The 23,220-nt window shown below is 45.4% G+C and overlaps 1 protein-coding gene across 1 annotated transcript; it reads right to left on the bottom strand.

Moving 5' to 3' along the window:
- Positions 1-1,347: 1,347 nt before the first annotated feature.
- Positions 1,348-23,200, bottom strand: HOOK2 (hook microtubule tethering protein 2). Its single transcript, XM_028717380.2, has 22 exons — positions 23,073-23,200; positions 18,773-18,858; positions 18,269-18,341; positions 17,790-17,840; positions 16,608-16,740; positions 15,985-16,052; positions 15,582-15,644; positions 15,249-15,329; positions 13,034-13,191; positions 12,775-12,915; positions 11,303-11,504; positions 10,841-10,951; positions 10,154-10,241; positions 8,226-8,295; positions 7,466-7,603; positions 6,840-6,927; positions 4,800-4,834; positions 4,470-4,552; positions 4,164-4,267; positions 3,850-3,957; positions 3,014-3,085; positions 1,348-2,619 (listed from the first exon to the last, which is right to left on the bottom strand). The coding sequence occupies exons 1-22, from the start codon at positions 23,118-23,120 to the stop codon at positions 2,449-2,451; spliced, it is 2,172 nt and encodes a 723-aa protein (XP_028573213.2). The 5' UTR covers positions 23,121-23,200; the 3' UTR covers positions 1,348-2,448.
- Positions 23,201-23,220: the final 20 nt, after the last annotated feature.

The following is a 23,220-nucleotide window of genomic DNA, read 5'->3' on the forward strand; positions in this document are numbered from 1 at the left end:
CCACCCACTGCACAACTCAGCTGCTCAGAAGAGAGTTGCAGTGACAAACAGTGGTTCTCTGTGCACTAAAAAGGTACCTGCTCCCTTCAAATGAAGAGGGATGGAAACAGGTCTGTGGGCAGAGGGGGGCAGCTGGGTATACTTGCTCCAGGCTTCAGAGGGCTAGTCGGCAGGGGGTCATGTCAGGGGCCTGCCAGACTTGCACTGTCATGCCAAGAATGCCCTAGGTCTCCCAGTCAACTGGGGAGAGCCTCAGACAAGCTGTACATGGGCCTGGAGGGCAATGTTGGGAGCTGCCGATTCAGTCAAGAGATCAGTCTGTCCATAGCATCAGATCCTTTGAATTCCTCTTAGTGCACAGAGAAAAAGGGCTCTTATGCAGTGTATTGTTATCCTACCTGATTCTGTGTTGTGTTAACTGGTACCTCAGTATACTAGGGAAGAAAGTTACTTGTAGTTCAAGCCTTCAGTAAGTACTGCAGAGGATAGAGAGACTAAATTTAATGGTGGATCACATTCTAAGAACCTTTAAACCATCTTTTATGGTAGCATTTAGCTAGGAGCAACAGGAGACATTCCCCTTAAGGCTGGATGCTTGCTGTGAAGCCAAAGGGGAACTCTAACTCTAAAAACTCCATCAGCAACAGGGACAACCACACAACGATGTACGGAGGATATGCTTCTTTAACAGATGCTCTATTGCTGCTCTTATGATTGCTTCCCAATTGAAAATGCTCCCTTTTGATAAATAAATCAACTGCCACTGTGCCAGCCTTTGTAGCAATCCTAAATGCAAAGTACAGTGGTACCTCGGTTTAAGAAAAGTCCTGTTTATGAATGGTTCAGTTTACGAACTACGCAAAACTGGAAGTAGTGTCCTGGTTTGCAAACTTTACCTCTGTCTAAGAACGGAATCCAAACGGTAGAAGGGCACCGGCAGCGGGAGGCCCCATTAGGGAAAGCATGCCTCGGTTTAAGAACTGACTTCTGGAACGGATTAAGTTTGTAAATCAAGGTACCACTTTACTCTTGACCATCAATAATTTTCTTTCAGTTTTAAATGCTATCAGCTCACCACCAGATTCTGAAGTAGGTCAAATCAACTAAGGACAATGACACCAAAATGTATCTTCTTCCAAGGCCCAATAGGGAACTGCAGTTGATTGGTCTACTAAACTTCCAAGAGAGGAAAATCCCATCTCAGAATTAATGGGAAGCCTGAACTACAGCTGGCCCATCACAAAGGTACTGCAAAGAACTACTAACAGCTACAGCTGGCCCTCCCAGAGGAAGGCTACTGCCCAACAGTAATAGTTGTTGCTACTAGAGGAATGAGGATACAGAAAAGATTTTATAACATTTTATTTGTAGTGTAAAGATTCTATAGACACATCCCATCCTCCCACATTGCATGTCAGGCTTCTGTCCAATAGAAAAATAAAGAGGCAGAGATACAAGATAACTTTACAAAATGTATAATTTACAGCATTAAAACTATGAACTTTACTTTAAAAAAAAGAATCAAAATTTGGAGAACATATTTTTAAAAGGATACTGCATCTTGCAATGTCTCTGAATATGATACTAACAGGGAGGGGAGAAAAAGAGTAGCACTTTTCAAAAAAAACACCAGGCACTAAATATTGCCGTGAAGACAACACAGTTACAGATGTGCACACAAACTACTGTTGGGCAGGACTGCAGGCTCTCTTCACCCCTAGGGTCTAAAGTCAATTTAGTGTTCATACGTTTTCAAATGGGGCTTTTTTGTACCAAGGCCCTGCCCCTTCTTAGAAGGGATTTTTAGTCACTAAGAAAAGCTGTGCCATAATGTGCCTCAGGCAATGCAATCTGGCTCCTGAGGAACCGATGCTAGCTTTTTAAAGGAGTCAAACTCCAAATGCAGGGCCGCTATCAAAGCAGCCATCTCATCCTTATGCATTCATCACCACAAAAAATACCAAGACCGAGGCCGATACCATAAGGGGAGATGTGAATGGCAGTAAAATTATTCCCTCCATACCCTCTGCAGATGACATCATTAGGTAAAGAACATTTTTAATTTGTGGGGAACAGGGCTATACAGAAACTATATACAAAAGCAGATTTTTTAGAGGAAAGGTGGGTAAGGAACATGGTTGAAGGATACCTCTCCATCACCCAGGGTACTGCCATGCAACAGCTCCCAACTGCGGTGGAAGAGGGAACATGTAGGTCTGCAATGAATAGGGAAGATCCAGCTCCTTGCTGCTCAAGATTCCTCCTTTTTTAAAAAACAAGCAGTACAGTTGGGCATAGGAATAATCTTTAGTATCAGAGAATGAATTTCAACAATAGGGATAAAACGGGGGTTTCCAGAGGAAGTACCACTGCATAACAGGTATTCCGATTTCACTCCCCCCGGGAAGTGAGCATTCTCTAGAAGATCCACAGGACAGCTTTTCCAGATCAGGACAACTGAGGTTTGTCTGTACCAACGTATCGAAGCAGCAAGGGTTGAGCTCGGCTCAGGTGGCCCCGCCGAGTATTGGTGGCCAATCTTTGCTGGGCCAAGAAGGACTGGACTGGTGTAGAGGTGGATGACCGCTCCTCTGTAGCCCGCTGGTGCAGCGCCAGGCCCTGCAGTGGGAAAGAAAACAAACATTTGGCTTGTGCCAGCAGACTCTTGGATGGAGATGGAGGGTTCTTCACTGTTCTTCCTCCATAGGGCTCTGGCCAGGACAGTAAGTGTCAGAAGACACAAAGGTCTGAATTCAAAAAGGCCATGTTCTGTGATCCAGACATATACAGGATCATCAAAATGATCTACTGTAAAGAGCCAACTTCTGACATTTTACTCAGCAGTGTTTAGCAGCTGCAAAACGTGTCTAGTACCAAAATAGTTAGAAAAAGTAAGAGATTCTCAGGATGTTAAGCTCCACAGCAGTTATGCATACTGTTCTCCTGCAAAGCAATGTGCCAACCTTCTCTCACACCCCTGCATCAGTACATGCCTAGTCCTATTCAAACTCACCATGTTATACCAAGCAGTGATGATAAGTTTCTCTTCTTGTTCCTGTTGAGATTTTGTCTTCTCAAAATCCGACTAATGAGATGAAGCACAGAGAGGAAAAAGGAGGTAAGTGGTCATGCTGCTAAACCCCAAGGCGCTCTCTCGCTCTCTCTGTGTGTGTGTGTGTGTTGGGGGGATTATCGAAAACCCCAAGCTTATGCTGCCAAGGCCAACCAAAACAGAGGGGAGATGAGGAGTGTACCTCTTTCTTTTATAGATGTGCAGGACCCCAGTCTACCAATTTGATCCCAAGTGAAAGCAAAGTAAGGACAACAGAAAGAAACTACCTGAGCTGCTAACAGGGTGGTCGAAACAGGCAACGCATGGCAAGCCACTCATCTGAAATAATTTATATTGACTTTGGGAAGATAAGGAATTAATGCATTATACCCAAGGCACCTGTAGCTTATGGGTAAGAGGGCTGCAGTGCGCACATCCTTGTTAATTTTGGAAACTTGTTATAATAAGTATTGCCCTGCTGGATCAGGCCAGTGGCCCACCAGATGCCCTTGGGAAGCTGTGAGCAGGACCAGAGCACAACATCAGTGTCCCTTCCTGCAGTTTCCAGCAACTGGTATTCAGAAGCACATTCCTTCCAACAATAGAAGTAATACATAGCCATCATGGTTAGTAACCACTGATAGCCTAGTCCTCATTTAAAGCCATCAATGTTTGGTGGCCATTACTGCCTCTCAAGGGAGCAAATTCTATTGTTTAACTAGAGGGGCCTTTGGCCTAATCAGGCAGGCTCTTATGTAAGAGAAGCTGCAACCCTCATTCTCGGAAGAGGAGCTCACCTCCAAGTGGTTGATTTTCTTATCCTTTTCCTGCAGCTGGTTTTTCAAAGCCTGGATCTCCAGTGGGACTCCATGAGGCTGCTGCTTGGGATCCAGTTTCTTGATGACCTGTGAAAGGATAAAGAGAGATCTTCCATAATCACTTAGCTTTGGGAGGCCAAGACCATTTAACTACTAGAAAGGCCCTGAAGCAACATTGCTGACTGAATCACACTGACCGCAGGAAAGTCTGTATGATCTACAAAGCCATTTAGTGGGGCTTCGCCAATGTATGCCTGTTCAGTGGCAAAAGGCATTGGAAATACTTGACTTACTGTGCAGGCTTTGTCCATATAACGCTTGTATCGTTCCTCCATGGCTCTCATATCTTCATCTTTCTTCTTCAAAGACTGCTGCAGTTCATCAATCTTCTTGGCAGCTGTTGAGGAAGGTGGAGACATCAATGCTGTCCTGACCCCGAAATGTGGACAGGGGACAGATGGAGTAGCAAGAATCTTCACTCAATGCTCTACAAGGTCTTCTGATTTCTGGGTAGCCCAGCCCATCCCATTCTGGTACCCAGCAAAGATTGGGCTTAGTTGAGACTCCTAAAGCAATGGATCTGTCATCCACCCACTTACTGTTGCTGTCCACTTTTGGCTCCAATTCATCAAGGCATTCCTTCTTCTTCTGAAGCTCTGCATGGGCCTCATGCAATTTCTCTCTGACCAGGAAACAGAAAGAGAAACAGAAGCTAGGCATGCAGGTGTCTTGAAGAGTAAGGACCAGAAACCTGAAGGGCATGGAACCAAAGCCCTGCTGTGTATTGTGTGACAGCATCAATATGTTGCTAAGTAGCACAGCTGGACCCATAACAACCCCAGTTATGCATTCATCAAATGCAACAAAGAAAACCAAGTGAGCTTTAGCCCTTTCCAACCCTGTCCCTCAAACTGAATTGAATAACTTACAGGTGCTCCTCCAGCTTCTTTTGTAGGAGAGAAGACTGAAAAGAGAGAGAAATGACTGCTTAGGATTTTTATTTTGTTTGCAGATCAGTTTGTTGTCATCATCTGACCACTAGAGTGAGCTGGTGCTATGTTCAGTATACCTTACACAGAATACTAAAACCTGTGTAGCTGTAGTGTACCCTGTACTCCCGAAGACCTCCTGCACTCAGGTTATGCATAAATTTGCTGGTTTTGAAGGATTCATTCTGGGGGCACTAGGAGTTCAAGGTTTCAGTTCAGATTTGTCTTAATGAGCTAGGAAAGTTAAACTGGGATGCTGCTGACTCAGAAGCACTCTTAAAATGGAACAGAGAATCCCATTCAGTTCTGCAAACATGGTTGTCTATGCTGGCATGACAGGGGGGATAAAAATATCCAGTATACAGTAAGTGAACTAAACACAGCCAGCGGCTCAACTCTATGGTCAATCCTACTGTCAATTAAGAAGGCTGCAGTCTAAAAAACAAAAGGTCTTTCTATACTAGTTACTAAACCATTCATGCATTCAAACCTCACTCCCATCTCTGGCAGTAAAAGCCAAAGTCCCCTCCCTCCACCTGAGACCATTCAGGGTCTGTCACTCAAGTAGAATCAACAGATGTGGACAATGCAAAAGCATTTACTTTTCAAGGTTTACTACAGCTTTTACTAGGTGTGCAAATGTTGGTTTACATTGCTCAGTGTCACATCAACAGCATTTCTCTTTCACCTCCAGCCTAAAGGCTCTCAAACATTAGGAAGTTTTACCTCTACTTCCTTTTCAATTATCCCAGTAGGTAAGCAACCTCCCTTTGGAAAATGCTGAACCATAATTGTTTATTGACTTATTAATATATGAGACTCACAGGGCAGTAACATGAACAGTTACTGATCGTGTAGGAGACAGCACATCTCCTAAGAGATGTTGGTACAGTTAACTACTTTGCACCAATTCAGAAACAAATCCAGACTGCTCCTACCTTTTCAGATTATCAGAATGCCGTTTGGAACAGAAAGTACCAAGTCAAAACAGCACCTATGATTCCCAGCTTCCCTTCTGCACTAAGAAAACTGAACTTGTGCTCCTATAAACCTTCAGAATATGCAGGCCCCTTAGCAGCTCTTGGAAGGTGAACCCAGAGCAGCCCCTTGTCTTTGACACACCAAGAACCAAGCAAAGACAGAAGAGAAGCAACAGTGAGTTTGCAGCGGAGTAGGTTAGATGGTGGAAGCAACACAGAATGTGAAAGTACTTACAATGGCCTGGGCAGGACAGCCAGCAAGTCAGAAGGGAGAAAGAGAGGGCTGTTAGCACAGTGAGATTAGGGAAGGGAGGAGGAAAAGAGGTCTGGGCAGAAGGTAATGGTGAACATTAGAACAGGCCACAGGCAAGGGGACACAGGGCTCTCAAACTGGGGCAAAACTACACTTACAGCCTGTGAGTTCTTGCTCTCCCTCCCCCAATAGGCAACAAGCTCCCAAACCCGAGAAAGAAGGTTCTTAGCCAAATAGCACTCCTTTGTCCAGCATAGCTACCATAAACTGCAATTTAGCAGCTCCTAAGACCCACAAGTGTAGCCTCATCATAGAATTTGTATGTTCAAGGAATCTCTACCACCCACATTATAGCAATCCTGTCAAGCAGTAGTCAGTATCTGAGGATTAGCCCCAGTCCTTTTTCATTGTTTCGAGCCCCGAGGTAATTTGGGAGGCTAAAAACTGCCTATATACAGGCAGAGTTCCCCCACTTGGTACACAGAGAGCACACAATCCTAGACTAGATGTTGCAACAAAGACCTCATACAGCCCAGCTCCTTTGTTTTGTCTTGGTTTTAAGTCTGCATTGAGAAACTGACAGGTGGGTTTATGCCACCAGTTCCCATTACTGCCACCCTGTAAGAAGGTCTGGATTCAGGCTGAGAGTAGAGACCACCAGCCCCTGTGAAAATCTCCTTCAAAACCTCCCTGTGAGCCTGACTTGGACAAGGCCTCACAGAACCCTCTTTTCTCAAGCAAACTCACATCTTCTGCTTTGCTTCCTTGCTCCTGGAGGGCCCGTTGCAGCTCCTCTACTTGCACCTTGAGCTCAGTGATCTGTTGCTGGCTCAGTCTGGATAGAGAGAAGGGCAAATCAAATGAAAACAGGCAAGAGAAAAGCCAGCTGCAAGCAGCAACAAAGCCCACAGGACTGTCAGTACAGATGGCGCCTAGCAAAAAGCTACTGTGATAAGTAGTACACCTTCAAATGGCTGTGTTTATTTCTGAGCCAGGGCAATGAGAGGAGAAGGGAGCTTGCCCCTTACTAGTTAACAAAGATAAGCTAGGACAAAATTCTATTTTAAAAAAATGTTAGTTTAACATTCCTAGTAGATGATGCAAACAGTGCTTGAGCTCAAGGACACTCCCCAGCTGACCATGCAAACATGGCTTCACTTGATGGGCCAACAGTAAGAGTTTCCCCACTGGTTTTTAGAACAGGAGGTAGAATATTGCCTACCAGATAAGAGGAAGAACAGTGAATAAAAATAATTCTAAATTAGAATTGCAAATTTAATAGCTGGTCAAAGGTTACGAGGGACTGGAGAAGGCAGGTTGGATCTTCTAAGACCAGTGGGGACAAACTGCAAACTTTCCAGCTTATTAGATACCTTTGCTGTGCCTCTAGCTGGTTCTTAGTACGGTTAGATTCCTCCAGCAGCCCTTGCAATTCGGTCTGCTGCAGCCGATAGGACAGCTCTTGTGTACATAACATCTTGTTCTCATGCTGCAGCCGCACAATGGTCTCCCTGGCCGCAAGAAACACAGAATGTTACGATTATTAGCTGGGGCATTATCCAATGTTGTGGACCACCACCACTTCCCAGCCCCGCCCCCTGCTTCATGTGGGCCCATTCTTGACTCTTTCCCCCACTCCCAACCCTAAAAGCTGTACTAAAAGGCAGAACAGCTCATAGAGAGGATGCAATCTCTAGAACTGGGGGCCAAAGCAGAGCAATGCATGTTGGGATAGACAGTATTCATAGAGATTACCATGCTGTATTATCTAGCATATACATTAGGAGCATTCACTTAGAGCCTGACCTTTTCAAGAATTTATCTCATAACTGTATGAAGCAGAAAACTGCACCCTAGTTTTCTTAAGCTTAAGCGAACAAGCTAAATGTGATCTTGGGATGACACCTGTTTCATCTACAATATCAGAAAAATAAATCCAGGATAGCACCCCCCCCACACACCACTTTCTCTTTATCACCAAAAGGACACCAGGGTAAGATTGACTCCAACCTCTGGCTGATGGAAGTAATCAAGTATAATTATGAATAACAGCAAGTCCCCAATTTCAAATAGGCCCCATAGGCTTTTGCCCTTCTGCCTCCAAGACAGGATCCCCAAGGGGGCAAACTTTACTTGAGTTCTGCTGGCATGATCTCAGCTGCTAAGTTATCCACAGGAGAAGCAATTTCTTCTAGGATGGTATCTGCAAGGCGGGGGGGGGGGGGAGAGAGAAACAGAAGATACATTTATTTTTCCTCTGGCTTTCTATCCAAAGGTACAGGTGTTGTGGGAGGGGAGGAGCCGATTGTTCCCAAATACTACCTTGCTATAAAGCACAACCCTCTAAGATGGGATCACTCAAGCTTTCGATGTCACTTGACCTAGCCAGGGCCGGACAACTCATCTACCCTGAGTTGGAGCAATAAAAGTGCAGTTATGGCTCCCAGCAGTATTAAGCCAAACATGGTCCACACTGGCATCAAGAGAAATACATTTAAACAGGAGAAGAATGAAGGCTGAGAAAAGCCACACAGAGATGGGAGGTGAAACCTCACTTCAGGCAGCAGCCAACTATAATACAAGGTCTTCCCCTACAGGCTGGTTCAGGCAACCGCATGACAGACCAAGCACACACACAGGCTGTAGGCAAAGCTCTTGGAGACAGGTGTGTGAGATCCTATCAGGCTTAGCCTAAAATTTAATGTATATAATTTCTTTACCACCCTTCATTAAAAGAGATCCTAGGGTGATTTACATATCAGAACAATTAAGATCACAAATCACATAATAAACATTAATTAAAATGAAACAGTAAAAAAGTTGTTCCGTATAGCTGATCATAGAACTGTAGAGTTGGAAGGGACCACAAGGGCCATCTAGTCCAACCCCCTGCAATGCAGGAATCTTTTGCCCAACGTAGGGCTCAAACTCATGACCCTGAGATTAAGAGTCTCTTGCTCTACCAACTGAGCCATCCGTCCAGCTTATAAAAACAGTCCAAGCCATTAAAATCCTACCCTCTCAGCCCTCCTGTGGCTTCCAAGGAAGCTAACAGATAAGGGAATCCCCCTGTCCGTGCCTGTAGAAAGTTCTTAAAAATGAAAATGACAGCATTTAATTCTTTTATTTTTACTGCACCCTTCCATCCCAAATGGAATCTTCAGGTGTAAATAATCATAGTAAAAAATATAAAATACATTCGCAAAAAGCAGCCGTAACAACCAAAAAGGAATCGCAAAAACGGAAGCACAACACTCAATCAGCAACTAAATCAAATTAAAGGACATTTCAATAAAATAAATGTCCAAACAATATGCTCTTACATCAACACCTAAATGCACAAAGAAGGGTCTAGCTGGATTTCCTGCCCTAGCCCCTGGGCCCACCCTGCTGTGCATTTCAGATGGAACAAATTTCCCCTAATGATTGCAGCAAGTAGGCAGCTTCCCCATCTCTCTTTTTTTATATATAAGATATTTATTAAGGTTTTTTAAAGATTTGTATAAAATAGAAAGAAAAAAAAAACAGAAAAAACAAAAATACATACATACAAAATACATACTACAACAAATATAATTTCAATCCCTTATATTCATAAAACCTATTTTCCCGACCTCCTCATACCTCCCCTTTCTGTATTCCAATCTCTAATTAATTCAAATCAGCAAATCCCTCCCCTAATTTCTATTTAATTTTTGACCTTTCTTTTCTTATTTACCTAATCATTACAGCTGAAAACCACTTAATTTCTAAATCAACATCGTTCTAACATTCCATAATTTTACAATATTTCTTAAGATAGTCCTTAAATTTCTTCCAATCTTCTACCGCAGTCTCTTTTCCCTGGTCTCGGATTCTGCCGGGCAGCTTCCCCATCTCTCATTGTGGCTCTTCGGGTATTAACAAATGTTAAAAGTAGTTGGCTGCTAGTTTACTGTAACTTGAGTGCACTTGGCCCTGTCAACACAAAGACGTGTACCTTTTCTCCTTAACTTCCTATCTTTGTTCTGAGGCAGACTTTATTGGATTTCATTGGGGTGGGGAAGACTTCTGATACTCACCTGCTTGGTTTAGGAATTTCTGCTGCACCTGAGCACATCGCAGTTCTTCATTGGCTTCCCGTAAGGCATCCCGCTCTTCAATCAGCCTCTAAGGGAAAAGAGTCAGGAATCACCCCAGGAAAAGGACCACTTAAGCTATGGTGGGCTGATGCCTTATTGTACTACATATTCCAAGTAACAGAAACTAGATGCTACTCCTGCCAGATTTCCCTATTCTTGCCACAAGACTAGGAGTAGAGAATCTTAGGCCAAATGCAGCCTTCAAGGCTCTCTGACATTTGGGACTTGCCCCATATGCTCTCCAGGCCTGCTCTGTGCCCTCCTTTACCAGGCTAGAATGAGCCAACGAAATGTGATAATGGATGGGTAGATAGGTGGTGCATTTGTGTGCATATATAAAAAATCTGTATGGACATACCTATATCTATACACACCCACCCACCACCAAGCTCGAGCTTTTGCGCAGCCAGAATGCAGCCCTTTCAATGAAGAGAGAAGTCACATCCATTGCTTCACCCACTTTCCCCTCTGGCCCTACCCACACTTGCATGCAACCTCCATAAGGCTGCCCATGAGAGGATGTGGCCCTCAAGCTGAAAAAGCTCCCTCACTCCTGGACTAGGCCTTCACCTGCAAGCCAAAGGAAACACTCATCATCATCCTCTTGTGGTACAAGTTCTGCATTACCTCTTTTTCTTTTACCAGGGCCTCAAACTTCTCCTTGAGGTTCTTGAACTCAAACTGCCATTTCTCCGCCTTCAAAGCCTCATCTGCATGTTTGCTGTGGAGCTCTTGCACCTGGAAGAGGGAAGAGTAGGGGTTTGCTGTGCTTATGATCTTTGCCCTCCTCTCCTGCTGCAAAGCAATCAGCAACACTGCTTTTCATTACAGGTTGTCTTGAATCTATGTTTAGTATTGAAGTTCTCCCAAACACCAAGAGTACAAGACTGTTTGAGACAACAGTTCTGCCTGCAAAGCCACAGCACAGCTACAGCTACCAGGTCAATCCTGGTCAAATGGGTTTTGCCTTTCTGGCTCCAATGGTGCTCCAATCTGTCTTTAGGATTCCTTCAGGACAGAGTATTATTGCAAGTGCATTCTGAAGGCTGCAGTCTGCTCAAATGCATTCTCTTATTAACACCAACTCACCTGTCTCTTATGTGCCTCCAGCTGCACACGGACAGCATTCGCACGCCGAAGCTCCTCCTCCAGCTCACAAGTGCGCTGCATGTAGACGGTGTTTCTTTCCTCAAGCAGCCGAACCTGCCGCCGCAGGTCACCCAGGTCTTCTAGCTTCTTCTTGTAGGAGTCCACCATAGCCTCCAGCCGTCCCACCTTGTCTGAGGAGTGACTGCAGAACAGCAGGATATAGATATAAGTATAGGTATCTTTTACAGCTTTTAATGTCAGGTAACTCTGACTTTATTGGATAAAAAGTGGAGGGACAGAAAGTAACTCTACTAGCTATAGAAAACTACTGTGTAAGCAGGAATTGCTGCAGCAAGGTCAAAGGGTGCCAAAAATTGAAACAATAATGGATAAGCAACAAGTATCCCATGCATTTTAAGGCAAACATTCTAAGTTGGATTGTTGCAAACAAGTTACTGTATAGTTAAATGGTAACTGTCCTTTGCTGGTTTGGACACAACAAACAAATAGTAAAGCATTCAATTCCCCACTTCTCCTTCCAGCCACTGGGATGTGATAGAAGAGGACGCATGAAAGCCCAAGGCTTGCTGATGCTCTTTTACATCACATGAAGTTATGGGTCAGTGCATCTATTCTAGAACTGAAACATATGTCTATATTTCTGTGTGAAACAGTCCAAAAATTGACAGATTACAACAAAACTTGAGTTTGCTTATGTATAGCAAAAAAAGAAATCTGTGTGAAGTTACCTAACAGCATGCTTTGTACAAAACTCACAAACACAGGGAAAGGAAGACTGGTAATAGTGAGAGGCTGCAATGAATGCTGTTCCAGCACAGAAACCCATCCCCCTAGTACTAACATTCTCAATTAAACCAAATTCTTTACACACAAGCTGCCCCACTTCCACCAAATTCCAGATAGCAGAGATTTTGATTATTCAGCAGTACTAATTGGATTCCAAGTAAGAAGCCACATTCCACATATTCACTCAAAACTCCTGGACTAATTTGCTTCTGCTTTTCCACAACGTCAAGAATTTGGGAGAGAGACAGCATTCATCAGGGCCCCAGTGTATAGGCATGAGCCACCCACAAACCCTCTGGTGGGACTGTCAACTCTTCTCCATAGCTGCATTCAACCATCAGCGGCTGTTTGGGAATCTGTTGCTCTGCCTTTTCAGTGGCAAAGATCACCGTGTTAAACTTAAGGATGTGTTCAAAAATGGACTGTCTACCTAAGAGTGTCCAAATATGCAGAGAAGCAGACCTCTGTTAGTCAGCAGCTGCAGTGGGAGGTTTGCCTATACGGCAACACAGCACACCTGAGGCCCAAGATTCACAAATGTGGAGTTTTGACACACAGCAGGCCCAGGCTGGACCAAGGGCTGCTTCACAAGCCGTAACACATAACCAAAAAAATAAAAGGGTATATTCACAGTTCTTGCAGCCGAGGCATTGAGGCACACTCACCGCAGCACATCCATCTCGTCTTTCAGTGCCTGGGCTTCCTCAGCCAGGCTGGTCAGCTCCTCATTGCGGTGTTGAAGCTCCAGCACTTCCTTTTCGAGATCTTCACAGCGCACTCGGAAGTCATCTCTGCTGCTTTCCAGCCTGGCCAAAATACATCTAGTTAGCTAGACATTTCTTCTAATAATTCTCTGGACTCCGCTGCCTTTGGGCACATTGCCCTGAGGGCAATATAACCTCCTCACCCCAGTATCTGCCTTACCGGAAGTTCTCCTCTTGCAGCTGCTCTATCTGGGTTTGAAGCAGAAGCAACTTCTTGCCAGTGAGCCCAGCAGCATCGGACTCAAGGGAGCTTTTCTGCTCCCGGAGACTCTTGTTCTCTAGCGACAAAGTATTCTTTTCTTCCACCAGGATGGAGATCTGAGAGAAGGGAGGAGGAAGACTAGTTTCTAGGAGGTGGCCAAGTAATGGAGCTCTAAGTCCAGCTAAGAACTTTGCGGATTCTACCAGCTCCTTCGTAAGCCGAACCAGCCTGTGACATTCAACCTCATTCTACTAGTGTCCTAGAAAATGGGGGGAGTGGAAGCATAGCTCCTTAAGTCTTGGCTGTTCACTTCTTTCCCTTGGCTTTAAGCAGGCTGAAGAGAATCCTGCTCTCCCACTCTCTATCAAATTGCTACATGTAGCCACAAGCAATCGGTTCCTTTTGATGCTCTAGCAGACCTGTCCCAAGATTTTGCAAAACTATGGAACCATACAGTGGGTAACAGAGTAGGCTTAACAGACATTTGCATGCATGTGCAAAATAATGTCTACAGCTGGCCTCCTGCCCCAACACGCACAGCAGCCACTGAAATTAGCCTCATCAGGACTCCTCCTGCACCAGCTCATTTGGCGGGAAGGAATTTTTATCATCTACACAGGTACTACTAAGGCATGTGTGAGCTACTGAAAGGAACTGCTAGCAAGCAAGTTCACTTCCTCTCTCTGCAAATCTGGCAGACCTTTTGCCAAGGACCTATGCTCCCTGAATGGAAGCAAAAACTTCATTACAGGCACCTACCAACCTGCTGCAGGGATCCAGAATTGCTATGAAGATTAAATGCTGCCAAATGAAGAGGCCACAAAAAACCCCTCAGCCTGTATATACATCCCCTAAACCTAAGTGATTCCAGAATCTTCATATGCAGTTTAGAACCTAGAATGCGGAAATGTGGATTTGTAGCTGTATTAGTACAGAGTCTGAAAGCACTTTTAACTCAGGCCAGGCCCAACCCTGCTTCTGTACTGGGTGCAAGCAACTCCTCCAACACTCTCAAGCAGTTGTTAACTTTGTCAACATGGCACATGCTCATGCAAGGAGGTTAGGCTGGCCCCACCAGGCATGGAGCTCCATTGCTGGGTGAGCAGGTCTGTTATCATAGGCAAGAGCATGGGAAGAGGGAAGACACTCACCTTCTTGAAGGGGGCTGCATCTCCAGGGGCACTTTAGCACCTTGGAGGAGTAAAGGGTTTGTTTTTGTAAAGGGAGTGAGATCAGCCTATCCTTTCTCAGGTCCCCCACAACCCACCCTTCCTGAAATATCCAAAATCTCCACAGTTGCACTGTCTGCTCTTTAAATTTAGCCCCTCTGCCGGACACCGGTCTAGTTCATATGGCTTTAACAGGTAAAAAGAGGCATAAAGCCCAGGACCACTGAATCCAAGGTGAGCCCCAGAACTACCAAGCTGGTCTTGTTCTTCGTCCACAGCAATCTCAAAAACAATGAGGGAAAGAACAGCTGTGCATTAGGAGGAGGGACACGGACTCGCACACCACACCACACTGCAGCCAAGCCCAGCTGTCTCCATGCAGCCCAGCAAGCTCACACCATTCACAAAGAACTGCACTTCCCACCCCACCCCGGAAACTGGACTGCATGAGGGAGGAAAGGAAGGCAGGCCCTCAACTTGCCTTCATATAAGGAAAGACAGAATATTCAAATGCCCAGAATAGGCCCGGCCCCCAAACACCAACTCAGTGCACATAGAGCTGTGCAATATGGAGAGGCAGGCAGGGAGGGAAGGGGAGAGAAAGGATGGTAATCAAGATAGCAGTTCAGAAAATGGCATGTCAGGACTCCTGGAAAATTCCAGCACAGAATATATACCAGGGGCAGGGAACCTGTGGCCCTCCAGATGTTATTGGGAATCCTATCTCTCATCAGCCCCAACCAGCATGGCTAATGCTCAGAGGTGACAGACAAGGCAGTCAACCAAACGTTATGAGACAACAGGTTCCCTACCCCTGATATATACTTCCCCATAACTTCTGAGGAAGGGCAGAACCCACTGGAGACCTGATGGTGCTCAGTATTTTTCCATTGTTCCTAGGAAGAGCCTCCTGGCTTCCACCATCTGATGCACATTCTTTTAAGTCTACAGCAAACAGAGTTGGTTTCCACCTCCAATATTCTTGGTTCCCAAGAGGCACTCACCTGCTGCTCTAGGTCATGGCAGCGCTGGCGCATGTCATCCGTCTCCTCTAGGTCATCGCTGAGGAAGTAATACTTCCTGGACTACAAGGGGAAACAGGAAAGGTACAAGGAGTCAGTTAGTCAATAAAAGTCTATATACTACCACAGACACTGAGCAAGACAAGCCACTCTTAGTAGCCCAAACCTAGCCTTCCTTCGAATTACCTCATCTGGCCCCACCAAAAGAAAAAAGAAAAAGGACCTCTTTCTCCATTCCTGCTCAGCCTACATCTATTGAATTTGCACCATTAGGGCTCATGCCGCCCACCCACTCTTAATATATATCACAAGTACCTGGCTGTCAAAGTTCCCATAAGTCTCTGAGCTCAGCGTGTCCGATGAATCTTTGTTTAAGAGCTGCAAAAGACAAAGAGGTTTGGTAACTGGTCACATAGAGGTGACTCACAGAACTTTCTAAGCCCTGTATTCCAGGAAGCAGGCATAGGTTACCTAGAACATCTTTCGGAACTTTCATCTAATGAGCACCAGGCCTGGCAGCAGGCAGTGGGCAGGACTGAGTGGGGGGTGGGGGCAGGGACTAGCACGAAAGTAGCATCATTACCTGGGAAGAGGCAAGATCGTAGGCTGAGAATGAGGGGCACTTCCTGACCAGGGAGATCATTAGCAACACAAAGCAAGCATCCAGTTCCGGAGCCTAATGGCTTCACACTAGGCTGAAGGACACAGTTGCACTCACCTCCTGTATTGCTGTCATAACAACATGCTGCACAGATTCCTCCAGGGTCATGATCTGCTGGATGTGATCTGCAAACAGATGAGGCTGGGCACTCAAGTTACTCTCCAACTAGTTCCTTCCTCCTCTGGCCAGATTCCCTCCCCTGCCCCAAATCATGCAGCCATGAGGGTTGGTACAGCCTCCAGGAGAGGGGCCCAAAGTTCGATAAAGTATTTTTGTGGGTGTGGCAGAATGTCAGATCTCTCTCTGTCTGTCTGTCTCTCACTGCACCCTCCTTCTGTCTCAAGCTGATTTAAGAAGCCGATATCCCAACTAGTATCAGGGGTGAAGAAAAGTGAGAGGAGAAAACCCAAGGAGAAAGATTGGAAGTTCCAGCTTCAGGAGATCCTGAAGTTATATGAATGAGGCAAGAGCCACCTGAATAGAGAGGACTAATGAAAGAAAACTAAGTCCCTGTAAGCAGGACAGCAATGCCACAACAAATAGGGCACCTGCTTCCTAGACCCCACCCACACATGGCAGGTATTTAAAGCAGCCATTGAAGAGTCATCCTCATGGCACAGATGCCCATAAAGCTCCACTGTGACATCCCCCCATCGTAATTGTCATTTGCATACATATACCTTGCTTCCTCTCACAGCTGATGGCACAGCCCAGCACCAGCTGCAGTAGCTTGCCCAGCTCAGCTGTGTCAGACAGTTCTCCAACCAGAGCTACATCAGGCAGCAGCTGCTCCGGGACTTGGTGGCCCAGGACCTGAGAAGACAGCAGCGGATATAGCTTCTGACAGCCAGCAGACCTTTCACTGTTGCTGCCACCTACTTATTCCACCTATCTCACTGCGTCTGTGACAGCAATTTGCCTGGGAGAGGACAGGTTACTTTTCAGTATCTTTATCTTACGTTTGAAATCTGCCACTTGTCCAGCACTAGTCTGTAGCAAGCCTCCAAGTGACCAAACAATGAAGCTTTTGAAACTGCAACAGCCTCTGTCAGTGGGCAATAAGTGACTTACATAGGCATGTAAGGAAAGGTGAATAATTTTTTTTAAAAGTTATGGGCTAGTAACTTGGGTGGACTTGTTAGCAAGACTGCCTGTGCTAAGGAGCATTTACTACTCCTACTACTACACTTCAATCCCATTCTTCCTCCAAACAGCTCAGGGTAGCATACATAGTTTTCCCACTGTTTTATCCCTGTGAGTGTATAGATTAGGCTAAGAGGTAGACAAAGTCACCACCCAGGAAGGTTGGAGTTAATCAGGGATTTGAAACAAAATTTCCCCTGTCTAATTCTCACTTGCCACTCCACTCCACTGGCTATCAACTGTGTCTTGGGAGTTCTGTACATAGAGAAAGGCACATCCATAGAAAACCAATAACATTTACCCAGCCTTTCTAGAGCAGAGCTATTTCTATTATTATTATTATTATTATTATTATTATTATTATTATTATTATTATTATTTAATATCATTATTCAATTTATTACCCACCCTTCACCAGCAGGTCCCTGGGCAGACTACAACAATCTAAAATTCAGTATTAGAACCAGCTAAAACTAATTACCATCAAAGGGATAGGTGGGTCCTGGAAAAAAAGAATGTTAGACTGGAACCATGAGCTCCGTCTTTCAGTGATGGCTTCAATACAGCCAGGCTGAGTGACTGTCAGAGTTTTGTCCCTTGGCATTCACCTGCTGCTCTACTACCCAAGCAGAGACCCTTAACTTTCACTGGAGGCTTGGACCATGCCCTGAAATACATCACCACCATGCCAGCAAAGCCAAACCAGAACAGGTACTCACATCCTGGGAGTATTCAACCACACTCTGCAGGACCTTCTTTAAGTTGCTCACCTGGAGGCAAGATAGAGGATGAATGAACATAAATGTGCTGGTTTGTCAGAGTACGGAGACCTGTCATTCCCACTCTATTTCCCCTTTCCAAAGGCCATACAGCCAACGAGCAAGACTCTGCTATTTCCCGTGCTGGTATGGTCTTCAGAACTACTCTGATGGGAGAGAGGAGTCCAAGGTTGATGCAGGACAGGCATCCACTTGGGGTGAAGAGCCCTTCCTACCAAATCCCACCCTCATCTTCAAATCACAAAGCTGGCTGATCAACCTAAGCTAGCCAAGAAACACTGAAAATTGAACAACTCTGCTTTCAAGGTATTGCTAAGTCAGAGTCTCATGGCTTCTGGAGTTCATTTCTTGGCAGTATTTGGGATTACTAAGCATCTAGGTCTTAAGAGACCACCACTCAGCCCATTCTCACTTCATACCTTCAGCCTCCAGTTGTCACCGGCATCATCTTTAATCCTCAGGAGCCAGGTTTCATTGAACCAAGATGGGTCTCTGGAAATGAAAACCATAAAGTTGTTGCCTTTGGTTCGGGGGTGGAAAGCAAACTCTGAGCAACTTTGTGATCTTGCACATAAGCTTTGCGAAACAGATTCCATAGTGGCTTTTCACCAGTCTAGAGTCAAGCTCTGCTGCCTTCTGTCTCACAAACAGCTTCATTCACATTGTCCCGATGTGACAAAGAAGGCAACCACAGGAGCTTTCCTGCTGCTAAGCTGTTGTCTGTCCTTCTCTAGTATCAAACTGTCAAATTAACTCATTAGGGTGGGAATTGTGATTTCTGGCAGCACAAACTTAAACGGTCAACTTGCTAACCAGGGACAGAGATCAAAGAGAGATTTGTGAGGGAGTGAGGGGAGAATTTTGCCATGCTGACCATGATAACTCTTGTGAACACTCATTAAGATAACCACCACGACACTCACATTTTGTGCAGCACCTGGGCAATCGTGACCCCGCTGGCCAAATCCTGTTCTTTGGCACATGGCGATGGAACATGAAATGTCTGCAGCTGGAGGAAACAAATCAAATCAGCAAGTGAACACTTTAGGTGCAAAAATAGTGAATTCTTAGATCTGGGAACAGAGGAAGCCCATTCTGAACCAGCCTACAGGGGGACAGAACCTGAAATCTGCCAGGTCTGCTAGTGACAGTGTCAATATCAAAGAAGAAAAACACACTTTTTCTGAATAATTCATCTAATGGGAATATATCCACAAGAATGAAAACTGTGGAGTTACAAAGACTCTTGGCTGAAGGTGGCAACCCTATGTAGGTTTAGGTGTACTTAGGCTTCATGATTAGACACTGAGATCTTTAGAACCAAACTTGAAAATCTATGCCAATAGATAAGTCTGCTGCTGCAAGACAACAGTGCCTGCCACACACATGCACCCCCCACACAATGAGCTCGGCACGAGTACTCCCACATGCCTGCAAGGCGCTGATATACACAATGAATCACTAAGCAGAGGCAGCCCAGCTGTCACGCTCACAGTCAGGGCATCCTTGAGTATAATGAAATAGAAGTCTTCCAAGCTACCTCCTGCCTCGAGAGCAGCTACAGGATTTACACCTAGGAGATTTAGGAGTGGCCTTGGGCCTCTCCTCCAACATGCACGCAGTCATCCCTGCTTGTTTTCCCATGATTTTAACCTTGCTTCCTCAATTGCAACTAACAGGCTGAAACAACACATTAAGGTTTTCATATTAACCAAAAAAAGCAAGCTTTCCGTCTTTGAATTATCTAGTCCAATTTGGGGTTTTCTACAGGGTCAGATATTTCTCTTACCTACCTCACTATTAAACAACACACTGCTTTTGATTGTTAATGTGCCCTGTTTGGAAGATTGTGGCTACACTAGATCCAGTGAATGCCACGAACACCCCACCTTCCTCTGTATTTTGGGTACCTCCCCCTTAAAATTTCATTTGGTTGATGTCCTAATTCTTATGGTTCTCAACTGAAACAGCTACCAGTAAGTGGCAATACCTTAAATTGGATTAGGTCCTATTTGTGTCAAATTATCAGCCTCTCAAGTTAAACTGAACTCTCAGTCGTGCAGAAATCAGATCCCATAGCTCTCTTATTCCCTGGAATCAACATGTTTAGACCAAACTTACATTTTAGGAAACCATGTGTGCCTACCTTCTCCAAATTGTTTACCCCTCTTAATAGAAGTCCCATCAACTACCTGCATGAGCTAAAGTACTGATGTTTTTCCTGAGATACTGCATCCCATATAAACACAAGTATCAGCGACTGACATTTGACCTCAGCATGCCTAAGAGTAGAAGGGTCTCTCCTGCTGGGGCAGTCTTTACAGGTCTTGCCATGTGAAAGCATCCTAAAGTAGTCCATCTTAGAGCTCTGGCTAATAACATTACAGCACATGGGCATCCACCTTCCCATCAGATCTCACTTGGGTACCAACTCCAGCCTTCTCACACAAGGCTGACAGATGCCTGATTCTTACTGGAGAAATCAGCATTCCATTCTGAATCTGGCAGAAATACCAGCCATCTTGCATTTGTAAATTATTTCCTAAATATCCAGGTCCCATAAACAAAAGACCCTTCCTTGTTAGCCGAGAGCCCCCAACAGCATCTGTGGACTCAGGCACGCGGGTATTGAGGAAAAACAGTGCTAGGGCTGCTCAATTCAGCGTAAACAAAGAGTCCTGTGTTTTTAATACTTGTGCAGGAGAGACAAGCTTGACAGGTTCAGCTCCTCCTCTCTTACTGCTGCAGTGCTATGAAAGGCTGATCATACCAAAATCCTTCCTTGTATGACAGCTGTTGCATATATAATCTAGAAACAACAACTCCAGTATTTTCTGCCCTGGGCAGAGATAGAAGCATCCGGCATCTTTGGCATGGTGGGTTAGGGAGAAGGTGATTAGCAATGGAAGAACAAAGTTTTCTCATTACAGCTATTAGTGATAAACAGGACATAGGGCAATCTAACCAGGAAGCTCTTGGGAGGGCAGAGCAGCAGCCACTCTTAATAAGCCAAGAAGCCATTCTTTAAGTCAGGCACAAAGGTATGTGCTGCTCTAGTTGTTCAAACACTAGTTTTTCCAGCAAAAACTAAAAATCATTTAAATCTAAAATATAACAATAATGAAGTACACAAATATAAATATCACACAAATATAATACTTCAAAGAACCCTCCGGTTACCTCTAATTGCAAAAGAAAAAGTTTTCCAGAAATATTTTCCTTGAGCAAGTTGGTGAAGCTTCTGAGTCAAAATCCATTTATTCTTCACCATCTTGATGCAAAAAACAAAGTCTTGTGGTACTTTAAAGTAGGAGGATGGTATTCAATTAAATAATTGTGAGAGGGGAATGACTTCCACTTGTGTAAAAATATTTCCCTCCTCTGCCCCCCTGCACCTCTCCCACGCTATCCCCAGATCTGCTCTAGAGAGTTGAGGGAACCCCCAGAACAGATTTGGGGAGTACATTGTGAGGGGGGGGGGAGTATCGTTGCACAAACAGAAGTTGTTCTTCTCACACATAGAGGTATTTAGGAGTGCTCTGAATACAACCCTAACAAATTTACTATGGCATAAGCTTTTGTGGACTACTACATCAGATGCCTGAATTGTTAACCCAAGTTAGGAGATACACACGGTGTGGGGGGAGTGAGTGAAGGAGAAAGTCAGCAGTGAGGTAAGCAGCAGGGGTAGAAAGAAATGCAATGCAAAGGGTACAGACTGTGGCAAATATAATAATGCTTAAAGTCACAGTAACAATTCACAAAGCATGGTTGATTATCATGAAAGCATCCTGACATTCGTAAGCTACTTCAACACACGCAATAGGACAAAACCCTGTTACCTTGATTTGGCTCACAGGTGACACAACTGAACTTAACAATTCAGTAGTTTTCAGATTGTAGACTTTATTACACATGTGGCCCAAAAGCATGGACATTTGTCAGACCCCTGAATCTTCTACTCAAAACACTGAATCAAATTAATGGACAAATAGCAGCTTCCACAAGGATTCTCTCAAGAATAAGCAAATCAACACAAATAAATGCTTTTTCCTTATTTCAGGATTGGGATGAAATGGTCCAGTTTGGAACTGGGCCCCAGTTGAGTAGCATATAAATATATTTCTAATGATCCAGTCTCTGGCTCTCTCATATATTTAACCTCACCAATTATACTGGTATAGATTGAGCAAGTGTTGCCTTCTTTCTTTTTTTAACATTCCAAGTTGTTTTAAGTTTGTTCCTCTGATGAACTACAAACCTCTATGTCTTGTTCTACACATTTTTAAGCAGGCTGAACTAGATTATCAACCTCACTCTCATTATGTTACTCCTTGGGGAGTTTGGCAAGATGGGAATTAATCAGATACCCTTCATTGTTCAGCATTTGGTGCTGGGCACAGCAGGTGGTGGGGAAAGAGTCTTCCAAGGGAAGGACAGAGAAAGAGAATCTCAAGGAACAGCAGCCAACAGTTGGAAGCCCTAATCATTCCATTTGGACACGAAAGAAAAAAGCTAGTTTAAGGGAGCGGGTGGAGGGAACGGAGAAAATCCACAGCGCCAGGGGGCAAAGAGCGCAAATGCAGAGTCATTATGTGTCGAGTGGAGCCTACAAAAATAACCCGAGGCTTTAAGGCAGACTTGCGGCACCGGGAGGTTTTTAAGAGGATTTGGGAGTTGAGGAGCGGAGTTGGGAGGTAGCCGGGAGGCCTCAAGACTTTCCTGGAAGGAACTCCAGGGGCTGAGCAACCGGTGCTGCTAAGTTCAGGCCTCCGCCGCGGACTTTAACCGACGTCCCTCCCGCCCGTGTTCACCAAACCAAGTGGTTATTACAGGTGTCCATGCACACGATACATTCATACACCCCCCCCCACACGCATCCTCTGTCGGTGCATAATGCTTATGGGTGGAACAGCGGGTGTAAAGCACGTCCGTGAGAATGCAGAAACGTGAGCGGCAATCCCGGGTTAAACTAACCCGGAATAATAATAAAAAAGAGGGGCGCGTGTGGCCTTGTCGGCCATTCTTCCCCTTCCCCAAGGAAGGGTTATCCCAGGCGGCTGGGCGAGGAAGCCGGGCGGGAAGGCACCTGTTGAAGACGGGGGGGGGGGGGCGGCAGTGGCAGCGGGGCTAGCTCGGGGGGGGCGCCCTATGGAGGTGGTGGCGGGAATCAGCCGAGCGGCGGCGGCGGGCGACCCCCCGCGCTCCAGCTCCCGGGCTTACCCAAGTGAGAAGCGCCCCGCAGCGCCCGGCCGGGCCCGTCTCGCTCATGGCTCCGGCGCTGCAAGCCGCGGTACTCCGAGCGCCACGCCCCCTGCTGGCCTAGAGCGGCCCCTTGCGCAGCCCGCGCGTGACGTCAGCCGCCCGCGCC

This window comes from Podarcis muralis, chromosome 2, assembly GCF_964188315.1.
Source record: "Podarcis muralis chromosome 2, rPodMur119.hap1.1, whole genome shotgun sequence".
Lineage (NCBI taxonomy): Eukaryota > Metazoa > Chordata > Lepidosauria > Squamata > Lacertidae > Podarcis > Podarcis muralis.